This window comes from Rhineura floridana, chromosome 1, assembly GCF_030035675.1.
Source record: "Rhineura floridana isolate rRhiFlo1 chromosome 1, rRhiFlo1.hap2, whole genome shotgun sequence".
In the NCBI taxonomy this organism is placed as follows: domain Eukaryota; kingdom Metazoa; phylum Chordata; class Lepidosauria; order Squamata; family Rhineuridae; genus Rhineura; species Rhineura floridana.
This window is the reverse complement of record NC_084480.1, coordinates 179,878,795-179,902,409: the sequence shown is the minus strand read 5'-3', so window position 1 is coordinate 179,902,409 and position 23,615 is coordinate 179,878,795. Positions and strand designations below refer to the sequence as shown.

Genomic DNA, 23,615 nt, shown 5'->3' with positions numbered 1-23,615 from the left:
TTTTTTTCTTTTGTAACTAGACATGCCTGAGAAACACACAAGCACAGTGTATTTAACTAGTTATTTCAATTTTTAGATAATATTTAAGAATTGTTTTATAATAATTTTATTTGTTTTAAAATCCCTTTTCCAATTCTTGATGTGCAAGAGTTAGTTGTTGTTGTTGTTAATAATAATAGTAATAGTAATAAAAATAAAAATAATAAATAATAATAATAAATTGCCTGCCCTTCACCAGTAGGTCCCATGGCGGGTTACAAAATCTAAAATAAAATTACTAAAAAGAATTAAAACACTAGATGTAGAGTTAAGCTTGTTCTGGTTCTCACATCTTTTCTTTGAACACTGCACCAAGTAGAGGCCTATCTATGTATCACCTATCATCTATCTATCTAACCATCCTACCTACCTACCGCCCTTCCTCCCGGAAGGAGACCAGGACAGCAAACAAAACGCTAAAATATCTTTAAAACAGACTTTAATATATATTAAACTTCTTTTTTAAAAAAACTTTAAAAACATCTTAAAAAGCTATTCTAACACAGACACAGACTAGGATAAGGTCTCTACTTAAAAGGCTTGTTGAAAGAGGAAGGTCTTCAGTAGGCGCCAAAAAGGTAACACAGATGGTGCCTGTCTAATATATAAGGGGAGGTGCCATAACACTTAAGGTCTGCTTCCTAAGTTGTGCGGAATGGACCTCCTGATAAGATGGAAGAAGCCCCAACCTGAGAGTGCAGTGATTGACTGGGTATATAAAGGGTAAGACAATCTTTCAGGTATCCTGGTCCCAAGCTGCAGAGCGTTTATTCACTTAAACCAGAACCTTAAACTTGGCCCAGTAGCTAATGGACAGCAATTATTTACCCATTACAGTAGGGCCCCACTTTTCAGCGTTCTGCTATTATGGCGCCAGCGGGGCAATCAGCTGTAGCGAAGGGAGCTTCAGGGGCCAAGCGCTGTCAGCTGGAGCATGGGGAGCTTCAGGGGCCAAGCGCTGTCAAGCGCCTGGAGCTCCCTGCGGTACAGCTGATAGCTGATCAGCTGGAGCGCGGGGAGCTTCAGGGGCCAAGTGCTGCCAAGTGGCTGGAGCTCCCCGTGCTAGAGCTGACAGTAGTCAGCTGTACTGTACAGCTGATCATGCCAGAGCAGCAGCAGGCTTCGGGCTATGTCCCACTTTCCAGCAATTTTTGCTTTTCGGCAGGGGTCTGGAACGTAACCCACCGTATGAGTGGGGCCCCACTGTAACGTCTTGAAACCTCTTCTTTCACATTTCTTTTGTATTTCCCTAAAACGTTGCCTCCTTTTTGGATACTTTCCTTTTTCTATTGGACTTCCAGTCAAATTTCCAGAGTTGTAGTTTATGAGTGGTGCATAACTTCTACTGTTCATGAATGTGTTCTCCATAGTTACTTGCAGTTTTCATATTCTTGGATAATTCTTTATCTGTTGCGATCAAGCCCAAGTTAGCTCGCATCACTATATGTGCTCCAAATAATCTGAAACACAAATGTATCATAATAAAGAATGCTATAAACGTTCCAATTTCTATTAACATTCAGACTGATTTCTCACTAGCTTAAGTTTGGCATAATCATTAGTTTGTGTAATGTAAAAGTTCTTGATTCCATCTCCAGACCCGTGTGTGTCCTTCAGTCCTAGCATAAATGTAGCAGTTTATTTTCCTTTGTGTTCTTTTTTTTAAGTCCCTGAGTTAAGGAACCGGCAGCACCACTGAGAAATGGTGATCAGTGCGTATGCTGTCCCCAGCTTTGTTGGTACTGACACTGAAGATTCCTTGGCACATGCTTGGCTGCCTTTAGCTTGTGAGTCATAGCTTCTGAGGACTTGCATTCCTTGCTCATAAGCATCTAGTTTGTAGGCTGCCTTTGTTTTGATGGACTTTGGGGCTTCAGTCCTTCTTTTCTTACCCTGTTGCTTCTTCCAAAGTTAACAGGTTAAAATTGCACATTCACCATTTACTTTAAATCTCTGGTATTTTTGGTTTCTTCAAGGGTTCAAAGGTTCGGTCAGTCACTTGAACTCTCAGTAAACAGATACACATTCTGTTTTTAGACTAGAGCATCATGGTAGATGAGCTGGTATAATTACAAATGTACTTGGAAGCTAGTACCCTTGATGTGAATGGACCTATACTAGGTTTCTGATAGTTTCCAGGCTCAAGACACCAACTCTTGAGTCTTATTTTAAAAAATCTGGTTGTATTTGCAACTCTCAGTAGGTGATTCAGCTTTGGTCCTGCTTTTATGTTGGAGAGAATGACCTAGTAGTGGAAGATCATCTAACCTAGACGTGTTCTATTGTCAGATGGTGACAGATGGTGATGCCTCAAACTCTCTCTCCCCCCCGCCTCAAATAGCAGAAACTAAATACATTGTGCAAAACCCCAAATATTTTACTTATTAATCTATTAAAATACTAATATCCCACATTTTAACTTGCAATGAAAAGCTGAATGTACTTGCTGACAACATAGACCCTATTTGCATGTAACTCTAAGCCAAATCGCTAGGTTAGCATGAACAAGCAAAAGTGTGGGTTCCTGGAGTGAAGATTGCAGCTGTAGCACTGTTCCCCCAATCCTGTTGCTGCCACGTTACCTGGGGCTCAGTTGTGTTAGTGTTACATCTGAACCTGATCTCATGGTTTGCCTCACTACAGAGAGACCACAAGCTGCAACCAACATTTGTTCTTGATTGTCTGGGGGAGATATAACACTAAGCCAAACCATGGCTGAGCCCTGGGGAGCAAGCAGCTATAGGACCAGGGAGGAGCACTGCAGCTGTAATCTTCTTTCTTGGAACCTGCTCATTTGTTCTGACTTGGCATTATAATTTAAGAATACTAATGTAATGAGCTTAAAAACAAATCAAATAACACAGCGGGGAATTGGCATCCTTTTATTTATTTGTTGCTTTTTACACAAGAAGTCTGAAAGTGACTTACAAGAAATTAAAATACAAAAATATAATAAACAACCTAAATACAAGAAGAAAACATATTTAGCAACAAGATTCAGGAGCAAGCCAACCCATATTCCTGCTAGAATAAAACCTTTGGTCTGACATCTAAAGGCCATGAGGGAAGCAACCAGTCTGAACTCCCAGGGCAGGATGTCCCTGTTGACCATATCTCTCATGGTGGTGAAATACCTCCCCCAAAGCTTTGAGTAGACAGATAGGATCTTGCAGTAGGTGGTGGTCCTTTAAGTAATCTGGTCCCAAACTGTTTAGGACATTAAAAGTAATAAATAGTGCTTTGGTTCATTTCTGAGCCCAATTCATAGTGGTGGAGTTGCATGCTTCACAAAACTGGGTCTGATTATTTATTTTAAGCATTTTCATCCCTGTCTTCAGCTAAAAAAGGCTCCCAGAGAAACATACAAATATCAATGATGTGACAGGCTTACAATATAAAAGACCCAACACAACAGGAAAGGGGACTGAGAGAGAGGACAAAAGAAAATTCAGCAACTATTTTTAGTTGATTAATTGGGTTTTGATTGGGACTGTAGCTGCTGCATTGTGGGCTAGCTGAAGTTTCTAACAACTTTTTAAAGGCAGCCTGACATAGAGCATGTTAAAATAATCATGATATTAATAAGTGGTCAGGGCCAGGTCTTGCTTTTCAAAGAATGGGTACAGGTGACTGGGCAGAAACGCTGATGACCAAAGCTGCTACCTCACCATCCATTAAATAAATACAATCTAAATGTAAAAGTTCCATGTAAACCACCCTGTCCTGAGGTGAGCATCTCAGTGGCATTCCTCACCTGCATCTGCACAAGGGGTGGCACTGTTGTGATATCAGTACTCTGCAAAGGATGCTGAATCTCCTTTAAAGTGCCATGGAGACTGCACTCATGAGACTATTATTGATGTCAGCTCAGTGTCAAAATAAGAACTTGAGCCTGCAAGAGGATATGTTGACAGCAGCAACTTTGGATTGGGAAAAGAAGCAGTGCTTATGGGCTGAGTAGATAATGGGTAGCTACCTCAAAGCAGTTATTCACAAGCCTTATCTAGATCAATGTGAAATTAATCTTATCCATTGCATATCATCTAGGCATTAATGCAAAGTTAAATTGTCCTTGCAAGTCATGCTTGTATATTTTAGTTAACTTGATGAGTTGATAACCACCAAAAAACTGTTGGACTGCTTGTTGGGATTGGTTGCATGACTAGTTTGACTATTTTTACAGGTACCAATAATAAAGCTTACTGACCAGGAAACAGAAGTGAAAGTTGACATAAGTTTTAATGTGGAAACTGGTGTGAAGGCAGCTCGTCTTATCAAAGACTACATGAAGGTATAGCCAATAAAATGACAAACCATTTTTGATATTCCCTGATCTTTCCATTTCTTATAAAAGAATAGAGTGCAATAATAGAGTGCAGCTGGCAGAAGAGAAATTTTTGGCTAACACACAAATATGTGCTACATGTCATTTTAAAAATTAGATAAAGCAGGTGTTGGTGAATTAGAAATAGACCTGAGCTGCTCTGGGAAAATCCACAGGGATCCTCTAAGATCTCTATTCCCCTACCCCCAAATCTGATCATATTGTTCCCAGGATTTGTAATTATATCTTTCAAAACAACAATCCAGTCAGGCCCAGAGGTGGTGGTCCAGAACATTCTGGGTTTTTTTCCAGCCTTCCACCAATAAAATTATGAAATTATGAGGAAAGTATTACAGCTTTTATATAAGCATAAGAATATTCATTCCACCTTGGCATACATTTCAGTGATCCTTGCTTTTCTTCAGCCAGGTCTGACTCAGGATCTGACACCTAATACTCCCAAGAAGCAGGTGTCTGATCTTAATAGTATCCAGAGGGCATGGTTAGTTCACCTGTATCTTTAACACCCTCACATCAAATCATTTGTGAGGGGTGCCTCCTTTATCAATCCCCTTGCCAACAATGTGCATACGTTTTGCAGCTGGTGCCTGTCTTTTGTGTTCTAGGCCCTCACTGCATTTCCACTTAAACCCCTTAGTCTATTCCACTCAGGAACATATCACAGGAGTTCTTCCTTGTAGTTCTAATGTATGCCAGAAGGGTGGGGAAAATATAAGGCCTTCTGTCAGTAACTATCTGTGCATTCTATGACAACAAAACTCAAACTTCAGTTACCACAGTGAATTCTGTTGTCCCAAGAGTTGAGAAGTAGCCCTGCCCTTTTTCAGCAATGCTAATAATTGGACATACAGTGTTCCCAACAGATTTATGTGAGAAGGTTGTAGGGGTTCAGATGCTGCCACAATCCCTTTTTAACAAGATATCCAGATCTGCCATTATAGCAGGTGGGTAGCAGAATGCATTACTGTAGTATACAAGTTGAGAAACTGATTGTACCAATCAGATTTATAGTCCATCTGGTACATGGAACAGCAGATTACACTGCCTTAAATACCAGCCTTCTGGCCCAGGACATCTATAGGCCAGCCATCTGTGCCATGTCTTCTGCCTTTGTAAGCTGTTGTAGATTCTATAATATGTTTGTCTTTGCAGATGCCTCCTTCCGAAGGAGTGCTCTTCAATGGTACCATAAGGCATGAAGTTGTATTGTCCCACACACATTTTCTCACTAAGCCTTCCCATTTTTGGTGTTAATAGTTCTTGATATCTTAAAACATGTGAAACTGCTTTAGATATTTGTAGGTAATAAGTATGAATTTGAGGGAAATGTGTTGGCTCATTCACACAGCCAGCTCCCACTGTTCAAGAATGTGTATGTCTTTTTACTGCCTTTATGTTTTTTGGTAAAAATCTTTTGTACTGCACATAAAATACCTTAAGCAGATCTTCTAGCATTTGTCTTTTATAAAATTAACTCTTTTTTCATTTGCAGAAATACTCTTTGCTGCCTTACTTGATTTTAGTATTAAAACAGTTCCTCCTTCAAAGAGATTTGAATGAAGTTTTTACTGGTGGAATTAGCTCTTACAGCCTAATTTTAATGGCAATTAGCTTTTTACAGGTAAGTCATTTGCCATTGATGTCAATGTTGAAGAATTCTTTATGAAAACTACTTGGAAATTAGCTGTTTGTCTATTTTTACCTATGCATGATTGTTTTGCTTCAAGACCTTTGGTACTGGCTACAGATCTCCCTTTTTTTAGTATGTATGCATTCTTGCAAGAGTTCTGCTCTGTAAGGAACAAAAGACCATGTGAAAATGAGGCGAAGCTAATAGAATCACTGGGTAAGGTGGGCTGAGAAACAAGATGCTGTTCCTCTGTAAACCTTCACCTTACCTCAGATTTTGTGCATATGTACTAAGAGTCCATTGGCGATCACTCGTGGCTGAGTAAGATTGTCTTCCAAGATAATTTGGTTGGAAGATGCCTGTGCGTGAATTTGTTTTATGTGGGGAGATCAGCACACAACAATCAACACACAATCTTGACAGAAAAAGGCTTTGATCCAATGGCATGGGTACCATGACGGTTGGAAGTCTTTCATCTGCTGCAGCCTTCATCCGCCTTCACAGCCGTTGTAACATACATGTTGTTATCCTCCGCCTGTTCTGCCGTTGAGGACGTTCTTGGATCGTTCTTTGTCTGGTTCCTCTCCCTTGACCTTACCGCCATGGGTGACCCTGATGGGAGTACATGACTCCCGACGGCATCACTCATAGGGTTCATTGGAACACGCAAGCCCACTCACCACTACAAGGTGACGATCCAGCAAGTGGGGTGCAAGAGTAGCCAATGTGGTACTTCTCCAGATGTTGGACACCCAACTCCCATCAGGTCCAGCCAACATGGCCAGTAGTCAGAGATGATGAGAGCTGGAGTTCATTTTCATCTGGAGGGTATCACTTCAGCTAGCCTGGCGTTAAGGATAGAGTTCATGTAGTTCTATAAAGTTTTGTCTATGCTGCCTGGTACTGCCTGCATTTTCATGGCAGTGTTTGAATAGTTTGTATTTTGCATGGCATGCTCCTTATGAATAAATTGATGTAATTAATTAAACTGGACTATGTAACGTTACTATGATCATCTCTTGTAGCACACCATTCTTTGAAAGTCTCTGTTCTAAAAAGCTTAGAAATAATGTGTAATTTGTTGGAGATGGGACACATGATAGTATTCTGCACTGGCAGCTGCTCTACTTCTTGTAAATGTTAAGGAAGATGCGATTATTTTTGGTTGGTGGTAGGTAAGGGCCTATTTCTATCTTTACCAGTTCACTGTAAAGATGACAGTAGCGTAAGTGGTCACTAACACGTACCTTAGCAAAATAAAACTGTTATTTTGGTTCTTGTAGCTGCACCCAAGAATTGATGCTAGGAGATTGGATGAAAACCTTGGAATGCTTCTAATAGAATTTTTTGAACTCTATGGAAGAAATTTTAATTACTTGAAAACTGGTATTAGAATAAAAAACGGAGGTGCCTATATTGCCAAAGAAGAAATCATGAAAGCCATGACCAATGGATATCGACCATCCATGTTATGTATTGAAGATCCTCTTCTGCCTGGTAAGATAACACAAGCCACCAAACAGGGAAAAAGTTGCTTATGCATAACAGAATGCAAAGGTTCAGAAAAAAGAATCAAGGATAGCAGAGCTTGGAAAAGTTACTTTTTTGAACTACAACTCCCATGAGCCCCAGCCAGCATGGCCACTGGATTGGGCTGATGGGAGTTGTAGTTCAAAAAAGTAACTTTTCCAGGCTCTGAAGGATAGATAATACATGAAAATGAGAATTTTAAGATGTCAATAAAAGCAAACTTTAAATACTTATTCAAAAGGCACATCACCAGTTAATAAGACAGATGCATATTAAAAAGTGTTTCTTTGGTGTTTTGGCCAAATGCTTTTCACAAGCCTGTCTTCTCAGTGACCAAGTGCATAATATCTAACATAAAATACAAATACTGGTTAGTGCCTCAAAAGGAAAAAAAGCTTTTTAGCAACAATATATTAAATACATAATGGCATTGACCCAGACTTTTAAATAAAAAAAATCATTTCAAACTGAAAGTAATAATGTAGCACAGTCTAATATGGAATGCCACAAATTCTACATAAAAATATAAAAACCCAGAATATTTTAAAGTAAGGATCTTCAAAAATGCAGTAACTTACAACAGTGTCCTTGCATTGATTGGTCACCAGCACAGCCTATCAACCTTGGCCAAGTATCAACCAATATACACGCAGAAAGTAGTTATGTGTAAGGAGTAAGAACTTTCCCAAGCTAATGCTATATGTTTTAAGGGATGAAGTGGCAAAGACAACATACTCATGTGTCCATTAATAGCCAGCTACCAAAGTAATAAATGGATGGTGAAGGTGACCTTATTTAAATTTTGAATTTAATTGTAGGCAATGATGTTGGAAGAAGTTGTTACGGTGCCATGCAAGTAAAGCAAGTTTTTGATTATGCCTACATTGTTCTAAGCCATGCAGTATCACCACTTGCAAGATCATATCCCAATAGAGATTCAGAAAGGTAACCAGTTTGAATGTGTTAATTGTATCACTTCTGGAAATTGAACTTTGCATTTTTGATCCTCTGAACTGGTTTCATAACAGGTGTCAACATGCTGTACTGTTTCCTGAACTGCATGACTAGCTTCACGTTCCTTGTGAAATGAGTTTCTTTCTCTTTCCCATCTCCCCCCCCTTCTTGTGAAACGTTTCCTCCATTCTACATTACAAGTTGTGTTTTCGTTGGTGCTTGTAATGCAGCACAGTGGAAAAGAGGCAGTTGGTGGTTGTCAAAACTGAAGCCAGCTTGCGTGTATGCAAGCATTTATCTAAAAGGGTTTTTTGACTTCCACCCTTCTATCCATAAATCAGTATAGATTTCTTATGTAGGTGAACTCTTATTTCAGTACCTTAGGAAGAATAATCAAAGTGACACAGGAAGTGATTGACTATAGAGCTTGGATTAAGAAGAAATGGGGGAGCAAAGCTAACTTGTCACCTGATCTTGGTAAGTAAAGCATTTGAATTAAAAGTTTTCCCTGTGGTTTCCTCTTTTGAAAACAACATTTTAGAGCCAGTTACTTGTCTAAACTAAAGCCTCTTTCCCTAAGAAATGTTTTTACTGAGTTGCAATTTCAAGTCATACCAACCGCAGTCTGGACAGATGTTATAACAAGCTCTGAATGCAGATTACATATCTGTGACCAACATCAAGTGGAAGACATTACAGTAGGGCCCCGCTTTACAGCGGTCTGCTAATACAGCGGTTGTAAATTGTAGAAAGGCCCCGCTTTAAAGTGCTTGTTCCTCTTTTACAGTGTTTTTTTTGCTGCCGGGTGCCATTTTGGTCAATGTAAGTCAATGGGATCCGCTTTACAGCGGTTTTCGCTTTACAGCGGGGGTCCAGAACATAACCCCGCTGTATGAGCGGGGCCCTACTGTATTCATTACATGCTAATTTGTCCTCTATATAGCAACCCAAGAGAGAGATTCTTGAAACCCTTGCTGACTTATGGATATAGGAATGCCCTTGCAGAAATGGTTCATTTTCTTTTGAGTGACACCAACAGCTATGTGACACATAAAGTGGCTCTCTTTGCCTTGGCAGCAAAAAAAGATTAGGAAGAGAGAATTAGACAAAATTGCCATACACTGTCTTGGAAATTCAGAATTTTCAGTTGGAGTTTGCGTGTGGTAATTTACCTGTATTAATTTGTAATGTTCAAAATTTTGCTTTCTCTACTCTTGTATATTTACATATTTACAGAGGTAGTGCAAGGAGATGGCAGCTGGCGATAGTAATCCCCTCTTCTTCCTGGCAGCTCCATCCTCAGTCTACTTCGGTATCTGCCATGTGTTTTATAGGCACACGCCTGCCCTCAGCATGCCTGAAAGACGCTCTGCTGCTTCAGCAAAATCCCTCCCTCTCTTTTGGGGCAAGGGGGAGGTGTTGTCTGCAGCAGCAGTGGGGAGCAGACAGTGTTCAGGGAGTGAAGACTTTTTTTAAAAAAATTAATAAATCATTTCTTTACTGTTTGCAGCCTCCTCAGATTACTTCGTGGGCCCCTTGGGGATCACGGCCCCCTGGTTGGGAACCACTGGGCTAGTACAATAACTGTTTCATTAAATATTAGAATTAAGAACCCACTTCAACTTTTCAGTATAACTTTCAGCAAATTTTCTTTTCTTTTTTTATACTAAGTTTCAGCTCAGCTCAAACACTAGTCTGAACCATAATTTAGAGTTCTGTTTTCTTTTCCCATTTGCTCAGAACTTGTGTCGAGGCGCAGTGATATCCACAGGTAGAGAAATGGCCATGATTGGTCTCTAGAATTAGTCATCGCACCAATCCACGGTTAGCGCAGGCCATGGTTTCCTGTTGTTTGGAAGCAAATGCAGTCTAGTTTGGTAGTTCAGATGTCACACTGTAACATAGTCAACAATAGTTCTTTGACCATGCCTTGATGCGATGTCTACATTATGTGGGTCATGACTAAACTGAATACTGCAGTAAAATTGATAATTAGATGCTATTGCTTCTTTAAACTGAGGGACTGTGAAAGGCGATGAATTTGCAAACAAAACTAACTGATAAATGTATATTCTAACAGATATTCAAATGAAAGAGCGAGAAACAATATCTGTGTGTAATGCCATCCAGAATGGAGATGCTGAACCAGCATATAACCAGCCTTTGGCTTTGTCATTTACTGGTACTCAGCAGCTGTCATCAGGCTCATCTGCCTCATCTGTTTCATCTCTTTCTGGCAGTGATATTGTAAGTTCCATTTTTTTCCCTTTCAAGCAGGCTGCTTTCTATTCATTTATTTCTTACTTTATTCTTACTGAAATGCAGCATCTCTGTAAGATTACTCCACAATAGCACTTTTGTAACATTCATTGAAACTAAAATTAAAGTGTTTTCCCATTTACATTGGCTTTCTCTACAACTTGATTTATAATTCTGAATCTTCAGAAGTAAAAAATATTTATGTGCCACCATAACTGTCATGAATGGAATGTTCTCCCTCTCCCCATCTTTCCTGGGGCTTCCTCCAACCCTGCAGCAGATTTGGGGAAGGTGCAGGGTGCACATGGGGGGAGGAGAGGGAGAGGAAGTCCCAGTGTACTAGCAGTAATTTTTATGCAATTATTTAGTTGAATACTGCCCATGTTTTCCATAGAAAAAGTTCAAACAAATACCTCCTCCCTTTGCTTATGTTTGTGCCATTGAAATAGTCATCGGGTCCTCTAGGTTTTTAAATACCCAGGAATTTCATATTTGAGTCCCAAAATATTTATGGTGTCCATAGAGACATGTATGGTGTCATGTCCTAGAGGAAAGACAGATCACAGTCCACAGTTACTGAATTCTCTTTTTTGGGGGGGGGGTTCAGTGCATGTTTGCTTTAATTACAAATGATTCCCAGTGGTATTACAGACTGGCTGGTATTTGGCATTTCCACACCATAGATAACTTCCTTGGAGAAGACCAAATCTTACCATGGTGCCAGAGGACTAAGAAGCAGCTTCCTGACATATTTATCATCTTGTGCTTACAGTGTTATTGGTACTTGCTGCATGTGTTTAAATGAGTAGTCGACATGTCTCTCCTATTACAACAAATCTTCCATTTCTCTTCTTTGTCACAAGGATTCAGATACTCCACCTTGTACAGCTCCTAATGTGTACCAATTAAACCTGCAAGCACCATCTCAGCTTACAGCTGGTTTACCACCAGCATTGCCTATGCCAAGTGGTAAAACTCAGTCTGTGCCTGCAAGAACATTGATTATGACTACTAATAATCAGGTATGTGCTATATGATGGAAGTTGTACAGTAATTGGATAGTGGTCATGGTGGAGCATTAAGCCACGTAGTATTACTCTGAATTGGATTTTCTTGAAGCATTTTTTTTATATCTCTGTGTGTTTCTCTTCTGTCACGTATGTGTGTATATGCTGGGAGACCACTATGAGTCTGTCCTTAATTAATTGTTAGGACGCAAACTTAGTGAAAGAATTTGGTAAGTTTATAATGCAGCTGGCAGTAATCTTGAACGCTTCCTGTTTCCAGCAGCACAGTGGAATGAAGCTTACCGTGAAAGGAACTCACAATCATAATCAAGGTGGTGGATACAATTCTGCCAGTAATGGAGCCATGAGACAGCCTGTTAGCAACAGAGGGCACCACCAACATAACCGTAACATCTGGAGAAGAAAGAAGTATAGAGACAGTTTGCCTATTAGCCTTAGCAGATAATGGCCAACTTCTGAGGGTTCGCTTTAGAATACCGCAATATGTGTGACGCTGGTCTGGACTTGAGAACAGCACTGAGTGCATCAGTTTGTGGATGTTGCCAGATATCTGCATCCAACCTTGCATGTTGCTTCGTGTGGTGGTGGAGTCCATCTTAAAAGAAATAATTGTGCTTATCTGTGAAGCCTTATTAAATGTGGAAGTTTGTCTTCTGCCTATCCATGATTACTACAGTGCCGAAGCAGCTTTGGCAGGAGTACTGTGAGGACCATAAATGCTGTGGCACTTCTGCTGTAGCTGCATTTTTTCATTATAGGTTTTTTGTTGGTTGTCAAAGTAATAGACAGTTTGGACTTTACTTTTTGTTGTAGGAAATCTTTGTGACTTTGCTCGCTGCCTTCCCATTTCTTGTTTAAACCTTTTCTTACCTTACTCATATCAAACATAACTTTTGTGCAATAACTTTGAATGTTTTTCATGTAAGTTGTATTTAAGGGACGGAGGGTATATGCCATTTTTATTTTTGCTTTACAGATCCTTTCCCAAATAGCATTTTTTAAGTTGGGGTTCATTAAGTTAACTCTAGCTAATGAAAAGAGCACAGTCCAGTGCTCTTGCATAGCTTATACTTGTTTCAATGTGGATCAGGCAAGGGAATTTGGACCTTCAATTTATTCCTTAAAACTGGACAAAGATCATCACAACAATCCAGTCTTTTAGAGTAAAGGGGGATGCAAACTGCAAATGCTTTTCATTAGTTTTATTTACCCTTTGGGTAGGTCCAAGCATTGTTGCTGAATAAAATAGCCAACTTAAAGAATGTGGAGAAAGGAATGTATATTGATTCCATTAAGGAATCTGATTAGCAGCGTGCATTAGTTCTGTTAAGAGCAACTACCTGAAATGTACTTTCGGGCTTCTCTATGCTTTTTTAAGTATCAGTCTGTTACCTTGTAAAAGAGCACAGCCCAGTGCTACACACAGTCTATGTGGCAGTCAGTTAATTTAAAGATGCATACAGGTATACTATGCAAGTGTGTATCATTATGGCAAAGTTTGTTAGCCTTTTTTAAAGCAAGAAAACACATCTTGTGTAGCCCTGGTTTTTTAAAAAGCACCTTACTTTCATTGTCATTGGCTCTGCATCTTTTCATGTGTTTATTCTTTTTCCTTGTTGTAAACATAAGAATTCTTAAATTGCCACACTACTGTGTAAGTCATTCTGCTTGGAGAGGGAGCTCAGAAAGAATTCTGCTATCGTGTCATCTTTATGTTACACAGAAGCGAATGTTCCTAATTGATATTTGAATGTTTGACTCGGAATGATTCTTCTAACAGTAAGCTTTAATATATGCAGGTATGCCTTGGAAGGCGGTGCAGCACATATTAAACACATGTTGTCCAAATCATTGGAATGCCTTTGGATAGTGAGAGATGAGGGCGCAACATTCCAAAGTAGATAGCACATTTTTGTCTGTAGTTCATTTTGAACCAGAGATAACCAGTAAAACTTTAAGATTTATTTTGCCTATTAATGAATATTCATATTAGTATTGGTTGTAGCTGCTGTTTTGATACCCAGAAAAAGATAAATTGCATATGACTTACTGTACCAGTGTCTCTTGAAAAGATAAGTCAAGTTTACGAGTTTAAAACCCCTTCATCAGGCAAACAAGATTAAGGCAGAGGCTTTGTAAATGCATACTGACAATTGGGGAGCCTGCAGCCAGAAGTTCCTAGTGAGTCATAGGCTATAAAATTCTTCTCAGAATAATTTTTAAACTTTGGGGCCAAGGTCTCCACATACATGAAGGCTTTTCTGCCTCCCTTCCTCGATAGTCCCTCAAATCTCATGAAAAGCTTCTCTTGGAACTTAGGGAGCTCTTCAGTGCAGCATCTGATGTAGTGCAAGGGGTTGCAGCAAGAAGAAAAACATTGGTTTTGTGCCCCCTTTCCCATTCAGAAATGCACAGGGCTCTCTGGATCCCAGTTCTGGTGTGTTTGTTTGTGTGTGTGTGTGTGTGTGTGTGTGTATCACTCCAGGTGAATGATAGTTTTACACCTCAGAATTACGGAAACAGCAATCAGATTTTGCAGTGCCAAAATCTCAGCACTACTTGATATTGGATCTTTGCTTTGACCGTTTTTAAAACCTTATGAAAGGTTTTTAATAGATGCTGGTACAAATAAGGGATCTAAACTTGAATAAACCAGTATTCAAGGGCTGATTATAGACCTGTACTCTCTTACATGCTAGCAATATTGAATATGAACCTATATTATGGAAACCCTGGTGTCTATTAAAAGCAGGATAGGCTTAAGAGAAGCAGATATCATGTTCCATTTCAGTCATGGTTAATCAATAAATTGCACTGGCTACCACTCAGATTATATTCTATGCTGCTGTGGATAGCTAATTAAAATATCATGTTCAAATTCTTTTTGTGTGTATAACAATGTGGGAAGCTAAAATACTTATTTTTATGTGAAGTTTTGTATTCTTTCATTTTTAATAAATTTTCAAGGCCAGATTGTGTCTGTTGTGTAACTTTCTTAATCCTCCACTGCGACCTTTTACATTAATTGTATTAGCACAAGACTATGTTATGCTCAAACCAAAAGTCTACCTGGTCCAGCATTCTGTTTTCAAGAGTGGCCAGCCAGATGCCCCTGAGAAACTCACAAGCAAGACATCAAGATAATCTCCTATTGTTCCTAGCACTTGGTATCAGTAAACTGAATCTGGAGTTTTCATTTAGCTAGCATGACTCATAGCTGTTGATAGATCTATCCTCCAATTTGTCTGTTTTTTTCTTTAAAACCATCTAAAATAAGTGCTTACAATAACTTCTTGTGTTAATGAATTCTTTTAAGTTAGCTGGATTTTTTGGTCCTTAACTTCCTGCAAACTACCTTCATTGGGTAACCCACAATTTCTGCTATGGGTAATGAGATAAACATTTCTAAACAACACAATGAATCAAGCAGCTGTATCATATGTCCAAAGAAGAAGACAAGAACCTGAAGGACAGAAAAGAGACCATAATTTATTCCTGTTGCATACACAGGGTAACACTTTCTCAAGAGATAAAATCCATCACTTAGGAATGATTACTGAAAACAGTTAACTGTGCCAGTTAATCTTATAAAGCTATCTTGAGTGGATTTCAGAGATCAAATATTACTTGCCTTAGATAAAACGTTAAACAAATCAGGTATGCTTAATTACTGCTTAGGAGAGACATAGACAATTGAATAGAAAATATGTGCACAATGACACGTTCTTATGTTCAGACACCATGGCATAGATTTCATCACAGCCTCAGAAGGTACGATTCTTCTGAGCACAATGTCTTACTATATAATAAAAAGGTAAGCCATCGTGCAACATGATGTTAGGGGTGGGGCATGGCACAGCACCAAAGACAGCTTACCTGGGGAGCAGGCAAGCTACGTGATGGTGGGCAAGGCTGATCGTGACAGTGGGAGAGGCTGGCAGCAGCAGGAGAGGCTCAGCAGGGCTCGGTGCAAGAGGCTAGTGGTGGTGGCAGCAGGAGCATCCGGGGGGAGGTGACCCACGTGGGGGGATGGGGAGGGACCTGGTGACCTGTGGGGGGAGAGAAGAGGGTGCGCAAGGGCCCTGGTGACCTGTGGGAGGGAATCCTTGCCTACAGAATACAATCTAATAGGGAACAAGGAGAAAACGGGAAAACAACCAAAGCAGATACATAAATGTTTCATGGTCAGTGGAGAAGTGGAGCTAAATGGCAGCTGGGTTCAGCTGAGTGAACAGAGTTGGCTGTACTATTTCACCTCTACTGCTGCAGCTAGGTGGAATGGGTGATAACAGATAACAATTCTGAAAGAGGAGCCAAATGGCAGCTTCCATTCCATGGTGCAGAAGTTGCGGTGAATGACTTAACAAATCCAGTGTTTTTTGTCACTTGAGTGACTGGAAGTGCCTTAAATTTTTTCATAATTTTTTAAAATCCAAATGGAGGGAAATTATGTATAATGACTTAAATCAGTGGTTCCCAAACTTTCCCCCCACGGGCCTCTTGAAAATTGCTGAGGGTCCTGACAGACCACTTAATGATTTTTCTGCCTGTTGTAGCAATTGTAATGTGCTATACAAGATGCTGTATGATTTTTAATTGTATTACAATTTGCATTCCATAGAATTCAGATTGTAGCACAATAATGTATAATGTAAAAAAGAAGCAATAACATAAATAATATATATATATATATATATATATATATATATTTAACGTAGACATGCCATAGACCACCTGCATGAGGCTTGCAGACTACTGGCAGTCCACAGACTAGTTTGGGAACCTCTAATGAAAATGATACTGTGATTCTTTGTGGTGTTTACACTCATTAAACAAATGAGCTACAAGGATATTTTAAAAAAATAGAATATGGTTCTTAAAAATTAAAAAAACCCAACACCGGCATCTGTTCTGTGTTGATTATGAATTTTTGGGTTTTGTTGGAATAATATCATTTTCTCTTATTTGTCCTTATAATCTGGCAAGCTCTTGTTTTGCTCTCTTTGACCTGCCTTACTACAGAAAGGGGGCACTCTTGTATTAGTTTTACTTTCTGACTAAAAATACACAATGCTCTGCTCTCCTGGGCTCCTGATTTGCAATGTGTATTGCCTTTGTTTTAAAAAATTGCCTTTTTGATTTTATTGTAAAAAAAATGTGTGTGTGCCCCCACTCATGCATACACACAGAGAACTAAAGTACAGACATGCTGGAGGTCTGAGGGGGTGGGTGAAGGTAGGTAGATACGCTAGGAGAACCTTGCAGGAAAATAGTGAAGGGTTGAAATGGCTCCTGCCTCCCTCCCAGCCATGGATGGCCCACAGGGACAAAGGGCAGCATACAGGAGCTAGGCCTGAACTGCTGTGGGAACTCCACTGTGCTGGCTGAGGGAAGAGTGCTCTGCAAATCCCTTGCTTCCTTGTTCAATGGGATATTAAGCTCTTCATCTTCAAAATGGCCACAGTGAGGTAGGGGAAGGGACATTCTGAGCATTCTGTTCCCGGAGCAAAGAAAGCTCTCCCGTCCCCACCACAATTACTTAGGACAGGGATGGAGGACTCACTCTCCCCAAAGCAACTGTTGGTGGGAGTGTTTGGCGTCCAGATTATATTCTCCCTCTCTGCATTTTCACTTGGTGTCTCCCCATGCCTTTATTTGAAATAGTCACCTCTGTGATTAAAGTTAGTTCCAGCAAAAGTGCTGGTTTCAAAAGTGTTTCTAATGATAACATTTCAGTATTTTCAGACCAGAAAACATTCCTTCCTTCTTGTACATCTCTGAGTCCCTTAACTATGCAAATGCAATTTGGGTCTTTAGGATTCTAATTATATCAGCAAGCAGGTAAAATTATTTTTAGTATGAGACACCCTTGTGAATAAAACAGTGTGCCACTGACAGGACGCTTCCCTAACTAGAAGTGTGTCTTCTCTTTCAGAGAGTGATGGAAATGGAAATAGGTTTCAGCTACAGACTTCAGCCCAAGATTTGCTGGTTCCTTCAAGCTAACGTTGGACATTCATCTCTGCTTCTCTTTGTCCTGGGACTTTTGAGCAGGAGTAACCAGATACACAACCGTCAATTGCTCTCTGCAAGTCTTTAACTGAGCTGCCAGACCTCATGGGCTTGGATTCAGTAAAAGTTTGGAGGAGCTGCAATTGGCCTTTTGCACACATACCCTCTTGCTACAGCCCTCCACACACCCCAGGAAACTGAGCCCAAGGCTCACGCAAGGCTCTCTTTGCATCCATACTATTGTGGCTGAAAGGTGTAGCCAGCCAGCATGTATTATTCCATCTTTTTAAGGGACTCAGTCTTGCTCTTGAATACTGAGAGCTAGAAATGTCAGACCTGTTGGTCATCATTAGTGGCTGACAACCTTTTAAACACTTTACTACTGTGGATCTCGTTATACAGCCACAGATGTATACTATAGCCAGCATGGATTTTTCACATCCCGCCGTGTTAAATTGGGTGGGTGGTGAGTGAGCAGGGGGCAAATGTGGTGGGGGAAGTGCTTTGGGTGGGGTGGGTAGGAAGGTGCTTGGGAGAGTAAGTAGGGTGGGTTGGTGGAATGAGTGGGGTGGGTGGGGGTAGAAAGGTGGTAGGGGGAGTGCCATCCCTGGAAAAATATCCTCATGAAAATTCAGCATTTTAAGTGTAAATTTCTCCTAATAAACACATTTTAGATGCAGTTATGACTAATGTACACATTTTTGCAAGCAGGTACGTATTTTTTGCAAGCAATGTATTTTTCATTAATGTGCACATTTTTCCAATGCTATTTTCACTACTATATACATTTTTATGCACTTTTTCATCTAATATATTTATTTTTGTAAGTACTGGTTGCTTGGAAAACTGCATTACAAAATTTGGATAGGTGCGAATTTTGAAGGATGGCTGTGTTTCAGTTCCCACATTGTTTTGGAAAGAATGAATTTGATAGATTCGCCTTTACATGCACACTGATCAAATTTCTCTTCCATCGCTACTAATGACATAATAAAGTGGAATCATTCTATTGTATTTCTGTGGTGAAAAGCCATAGCAACCTTTATAATTTGTGTTTGAAGACAAAGGGCAATGAGTCCATTTTTGAATGAAAATATCAGTAAGGACTGTGTTGGGATGATCCCCACTTGGGAGAGTCAGACTGTTGTTCAAGACATCCTAAGATTTCCCTGAGTCTTTGCCATTTCTGTCTTCCTGGGTTGATGCTATGGAAGTTTTTGGAACTGAGCCCTTTATTAACATGGTTCTGTATTAGTTGCACTATAAATTGGGTAAATGTGGGATTTGTATGTTTGTAAATGAAATTCAGGAAATAGTGTGAGAACCTCAGGCGCCAAGTAGGTGTGGATCTAGCCAGCGATTTGGATAGGAAACCAATGGGATCTCCATAGTAGAGCAGCATATCCATGTACTAAACTTTTTTTAATGACAAACAGGATGCTGCCTAATTTGAAACCAAAACTGACTATTGTTGGGTTTTGTGCATGTTCTCATGAGCAAGTTAAATGTGTGTAATTTAAATCGACTCAGATGCTACTTTGACTGTCCTGTGGCTTGTGTAATTTATGTGGTGCTCTTTAAATATAGTGATAGAAGCAGAATGAGGCTTGAGATTTCATGCAAGCAACACAGGGCAATTGGCACATCAAGTCATGTACAAGATCTTTAGTCTTAGGTTAATGAATAGGGACATGAGGTAACCTTTTCCCATTGTTGTCTTTGCCACTTACTGATTATGGTACTTACATTAGATTTTAAAACCTCTCTTGATTGATAAACCTAAGGCTGCAATCCTATGTGTAGTTACCTGAGACTAAATTCATTGAACTCACTAGAACATACTTCTGAGTAAACAGGCACAGGCTTGGGCTGCATATCATGATTTTTTTAAATGTTGCACCATAAGCTGTGTAAATTTGGAATTCTGATGTTTGCAAATGAAATGCAGATAGATGTTTATGAGCCATTTTAATCAAAGTTTTAATGAAACTGAAATTGCTGAGAGCAGCATCACTGACAGAATCTCAGTAATTCGCCAGAGATGCAAGCATCATGACAACAGTTAACAGTTCAATAGGCAGCCATTTTACCATTTTAGAGTACACCGGAAGGCAGCAGGGGAGTGGGAATAATGATTTTTTAATGAGGCCTCGGCACCAATATTTTAGAATAACATTTCTTACTCCAACAGTTCATCGCTCAATGAGTCCTTTACACTAACACATTGGGAGTTGGGATGTGAATTTTCCCCATCTGGGATGAGATGCTATTTTTGAGAGACAGAGATATAGCAAACCGTTGTGCTGAATCACTAGTGCTTCACTCTCTAATTATAAATGCTGCTCTTGCTAATGGCTTGTTTGCTTGGTAAGAGAAGAATTAGGGAGAAACAAAATCCAAAGGAATTACAGATGGGTGTGGCTTGTGATCACGGATGACTCTAAAAAGTACCAGGAATTCACTCCCCCTCCACCTCACCTGAATCAGACAATAAGACAGGACTGGGTGTCATGAGCATATCCAAAATCCCATATGACCTGAATTAACAATTCTATGTAGACATTATGGAGAACAAGATAGATCCCTGAGAACACAATAGCACATGTGCCATGGGGCTGACCATTAGTCTCAGCACTACTTTCTGGAACTGGTTATCCAGGTCAGATAGAATGACAAGTCCAGGAGCTGCTGGAAGGTCTAGGAGAATTAGGAGTCCATGTATTTTCTTCCTAGCATAGGGCATTCAACTAGTGATGAAAACCATTTATGTGCCAGAACCAGGCCTGAGATCAGTGTGAAATAGACCCAGGTAATCAGTCTCACCCAGGAGGGCCTGGAATTGCAAGGCAACCATCCACCTGAGCACTTTGCCCAAGAAGTAGATATTTGCAATTGGCCATTCTTTATTGCAGTCCCTGGGGTCCAAAGAACCTTTTCAGGAGTGTCTTACAACTGCCTCCTTAAGCGTGGTTAGTACTGCCTCCTTAAGCGTGGTTAGTACTGTATCCATTACCTTCAGGACCTATCCACCAGGGCCAGCTCCAGGCATGCGGGGGCCCTTGGGCATCAGCTTGCCCTGCCCCCCCGGTGTGTGTGTGAGCGTGCATGTGCGCGTATGTGCACGTGCATGCCCCCCACATCCCCCTCACCTGTCTAGTCTTTACCATTGCTCTTAATGAAGATAGTGTCCACGGTTTCCCTAAGGGGAATGAAGCCTCCGCCGCCATGTTTGTTGATGGAATACATGCGTACTATGCACGCACACCTCTGCCATCAACTAAGATGGCGGCAGTGGCTTCAGTACCTTAGGGAAGCTGCGGCCTCCATCTTCATTAAGGGCAATGCTAAAAAGCTGGCTGACAGGTAAGTGGGGGGCGTGGGGGATGTGGATCGTGGAAGGGGAGCAGAGGGCCCCTCTGGTGCCCCTCCAGGGCTCTTGTAGCTCCGGGGCCCTCGGACCAGTGCCCAACCTGGCTGCCCTTTAGAACTGGCCCTGCTATCCACCTGCCTTCTAGTAGAAACTAAAAGCCAAGATAGGCAAGGATCAAGCAGATATTTGGTAGGCTACCCCTCCAAGCACCTTGTCCACATCCTTAGGTTTATTATTTATGTTTATTTACTAAATTTATATCCCGTCCTTTCTCCCAAAGGAGCCTGGTAAACACTTCTGTAATAAAAAAATACAATTACAAATAAAATAAAATAAAAATTTAAAACATTTAAAAAGTGAATCTCTGTTGATTATATTACTTCAAGGTACTAACGTCAATTACGGAGCAAATGCTCAGATTCTTGAACTTGGCAATTCGGATTAGACCATTAATGACTGTTTGATAATCTCCAAACCAACTGTGTGTTATATGGTCCTTTGTATTTTTGTATGTATTATTTCACCTATTTATATATATTCCATTTGTATTTTTTTTATTGAGGTTGTAATAATCTGTTTTTATCTGATGATTCAGTGGTCTGTTGACTGTAATAAAACTTGATTGATTGATTTAAAAACCATCAAAACCATCCACAAATAATAAAATCTAAAACAAATTTAAAAACAGATGCAACAAAATCTTGTAGGGTAGGCCTGCCAAAACAGACTAGTGTTCAGCAGACATCTAAAACGGTACAGTGATAGCCCCGGTCTAATGTCAACAGGCAGGGAGTTCCATAGTACAGGTGCTGCCACATTAAAAGAAGGACCTCACAAACGCAGAATGGACGTTGCTTGGCACGTGTAGAAGTCCAAGTTGCACAGATTGAAGTGACTGAATTGCAATGTATGAGTTGCAACTACTGAAATTCATCACATGAAACCAGTTGAGCTCCAGTGCTCTAGATATGTCCCTTGACTGAATTGCACAACCTATCACATCCAAGTTAAGGTGGATGAAATCAATTTAACCCTTTAAAGACTTAGCAGACATACATAATAGGGATGCAAGTGTTCCTTCATGCCATTCTCTGGGCCAGTTGTAACAGGCCCTGAATCACCTAGAATGGCTCTACTGGACATCTCTTTATGCGTGCAATGGTAGTAGAGAAGTATTGTTTCTTCATCACCACCCCAATGTAGGTTTAATAAATAATTTTAACTTGTATTGGTTGGATTCACACTATATTTTCTGCCACCTGCATTTTTGCTGTCTTACCACCTGTTTCATTGCCTCTAATGAAAAGGCTCTGCCAGGTGGAAAAGGATGCTTAGAGGCAATTGTGGTTACTGCCCAAGTAATTTCTTTATCTTCCAGATCAATTAGGGGCCCATCTTAATAGGTTCAATCATAGAACCATAGCATAGTATAAGGCCATCAAGTCCAAACCCCTGCTCAATGCACAGTTTTTGCCTTCTTCTTCTCTCCTGAGCTGCACCCAGGTTTCTGCAGCTTGTTCAGAATCTAGAGCCGGGAGGAAGGTTCCGCAAACTTTTTCTGCCCTTTCGGATCTCGGGCATCATATGACGTGAGTTTGAGATGCTTCGGATACTTTTCATTTTTTTGAAAAAATCCTGACCCGCGGGTCAGAGGTTTTGCCTTCTTTTTCTCTCCTGAGCTGCACTCAGGTTTCTGCAGCTTGTTCAGAATATAGAGCAGGGAAACAGGTTCCGCAAACTTTTTCTGCCCTTTCGGATCTCGGGCATCATATGACGCAAGTTTGAGACGCTTTCGATACTTTTCATTTTTTTGAAAAAATCCTGACCCGCGGGGTCAGAGTTTTTGCTTTCTTTTTCGCTCCTGAGCTGCACTCAGGTTTCTGCAGCTTGTTCAGAATCTAGAGCAGGGAGACAGGTTCCGCAAACTTTTTCTGCCCTTTCGGATCTCGGGCATCATATGACGTGAGTTTGAGACGCTTTGGATACTTTTCATTTTTTTGAAAAAATCCTGACCCGCGGGTCACACTTTTTGCCTTCTTTTTCGCTCCTGAGCTGCACTCAGGTTTCTGCAGCTTGTTCAGAATCTAGAGCAGGGAAACAGGTTCCGCAAACTTTTTCTGCCCTTTCGGATCTCGGGCATCATATGACACGAGTTTGAGACGCTTTGGATACTTTTCATTTTTTTGAAAAAATCCTGACCCGCGGGTCACAATTTTTCCCTTTTTTTTCCTCTCCTGAGCTGCACTCAGGTTTCTGCAGGTTGTTCAGAATCTAGAGCATGGAAACAGGTTCCGCAAACTTTTTCTGCCCTTTCGGATCTCGGGCATCATATGACACGAGTTTGAGACGCTTTGGATACTTTTCATTTTTTTGAAAAAATCCTGACCCGCGCAGAGTTTTTGCCTTCTTTTTCTCTCCTGAGCTGCACTCAGGTTTCTGCAGCTTGTT

General features: G+C 40.4%; 1 protein-coding gene across 3 annotated transcripts in view; it reads left to right on the top strand.

Moving 5' to 3' along the window:
* TENT4A (terminal nucleotidyltransferase 4A) overlaps positions 1–13,805 on the top strand; it is a 30,896-nt gene extending 17,091 nt beyond the window's left edge. For 2 of the 3 annotated variants that reach the window (XM_061588316.1, XM_061588333.1), the window contains exons 5-12: positions 4,223–4,330; positions 5,877–6,005; positions 7,298–7,511; positions 8,363–8,489; positions 8,875–8,975; positions 10,579–10,745; positions 11,621–11,779; positions 12,045–13,805. In XM_061588316.1, coding sequence (XP_061444300.1) covers positions 4,223–4,330; positions 5,877–6,005; positions 7,298–7,511; positions 8,363–8,489; positions 8,875–8,975; positions 10,579–10,745; positions 11,621–11,779; positions 12,045–12,230 — 1,191 coding nt within the window. In that variant the 3' untranslated portion in view covers positions 12,231–13,805. The remainder of the gene's footprint in view (positions 1–4,222; positions 4,331–5,876; positions 6,006–7,297; positions 7,512–8,362; positions 8,490–8,874; positions 8,976–10,578; positions 10,746–11,620; positions 11,780–12,044) is intronic. The other variant, XM_061588324.1, reaches the window with a different exon arrangement.
* Positions 13,806–23,615: the final 9,810 nt, after the last annotated feature.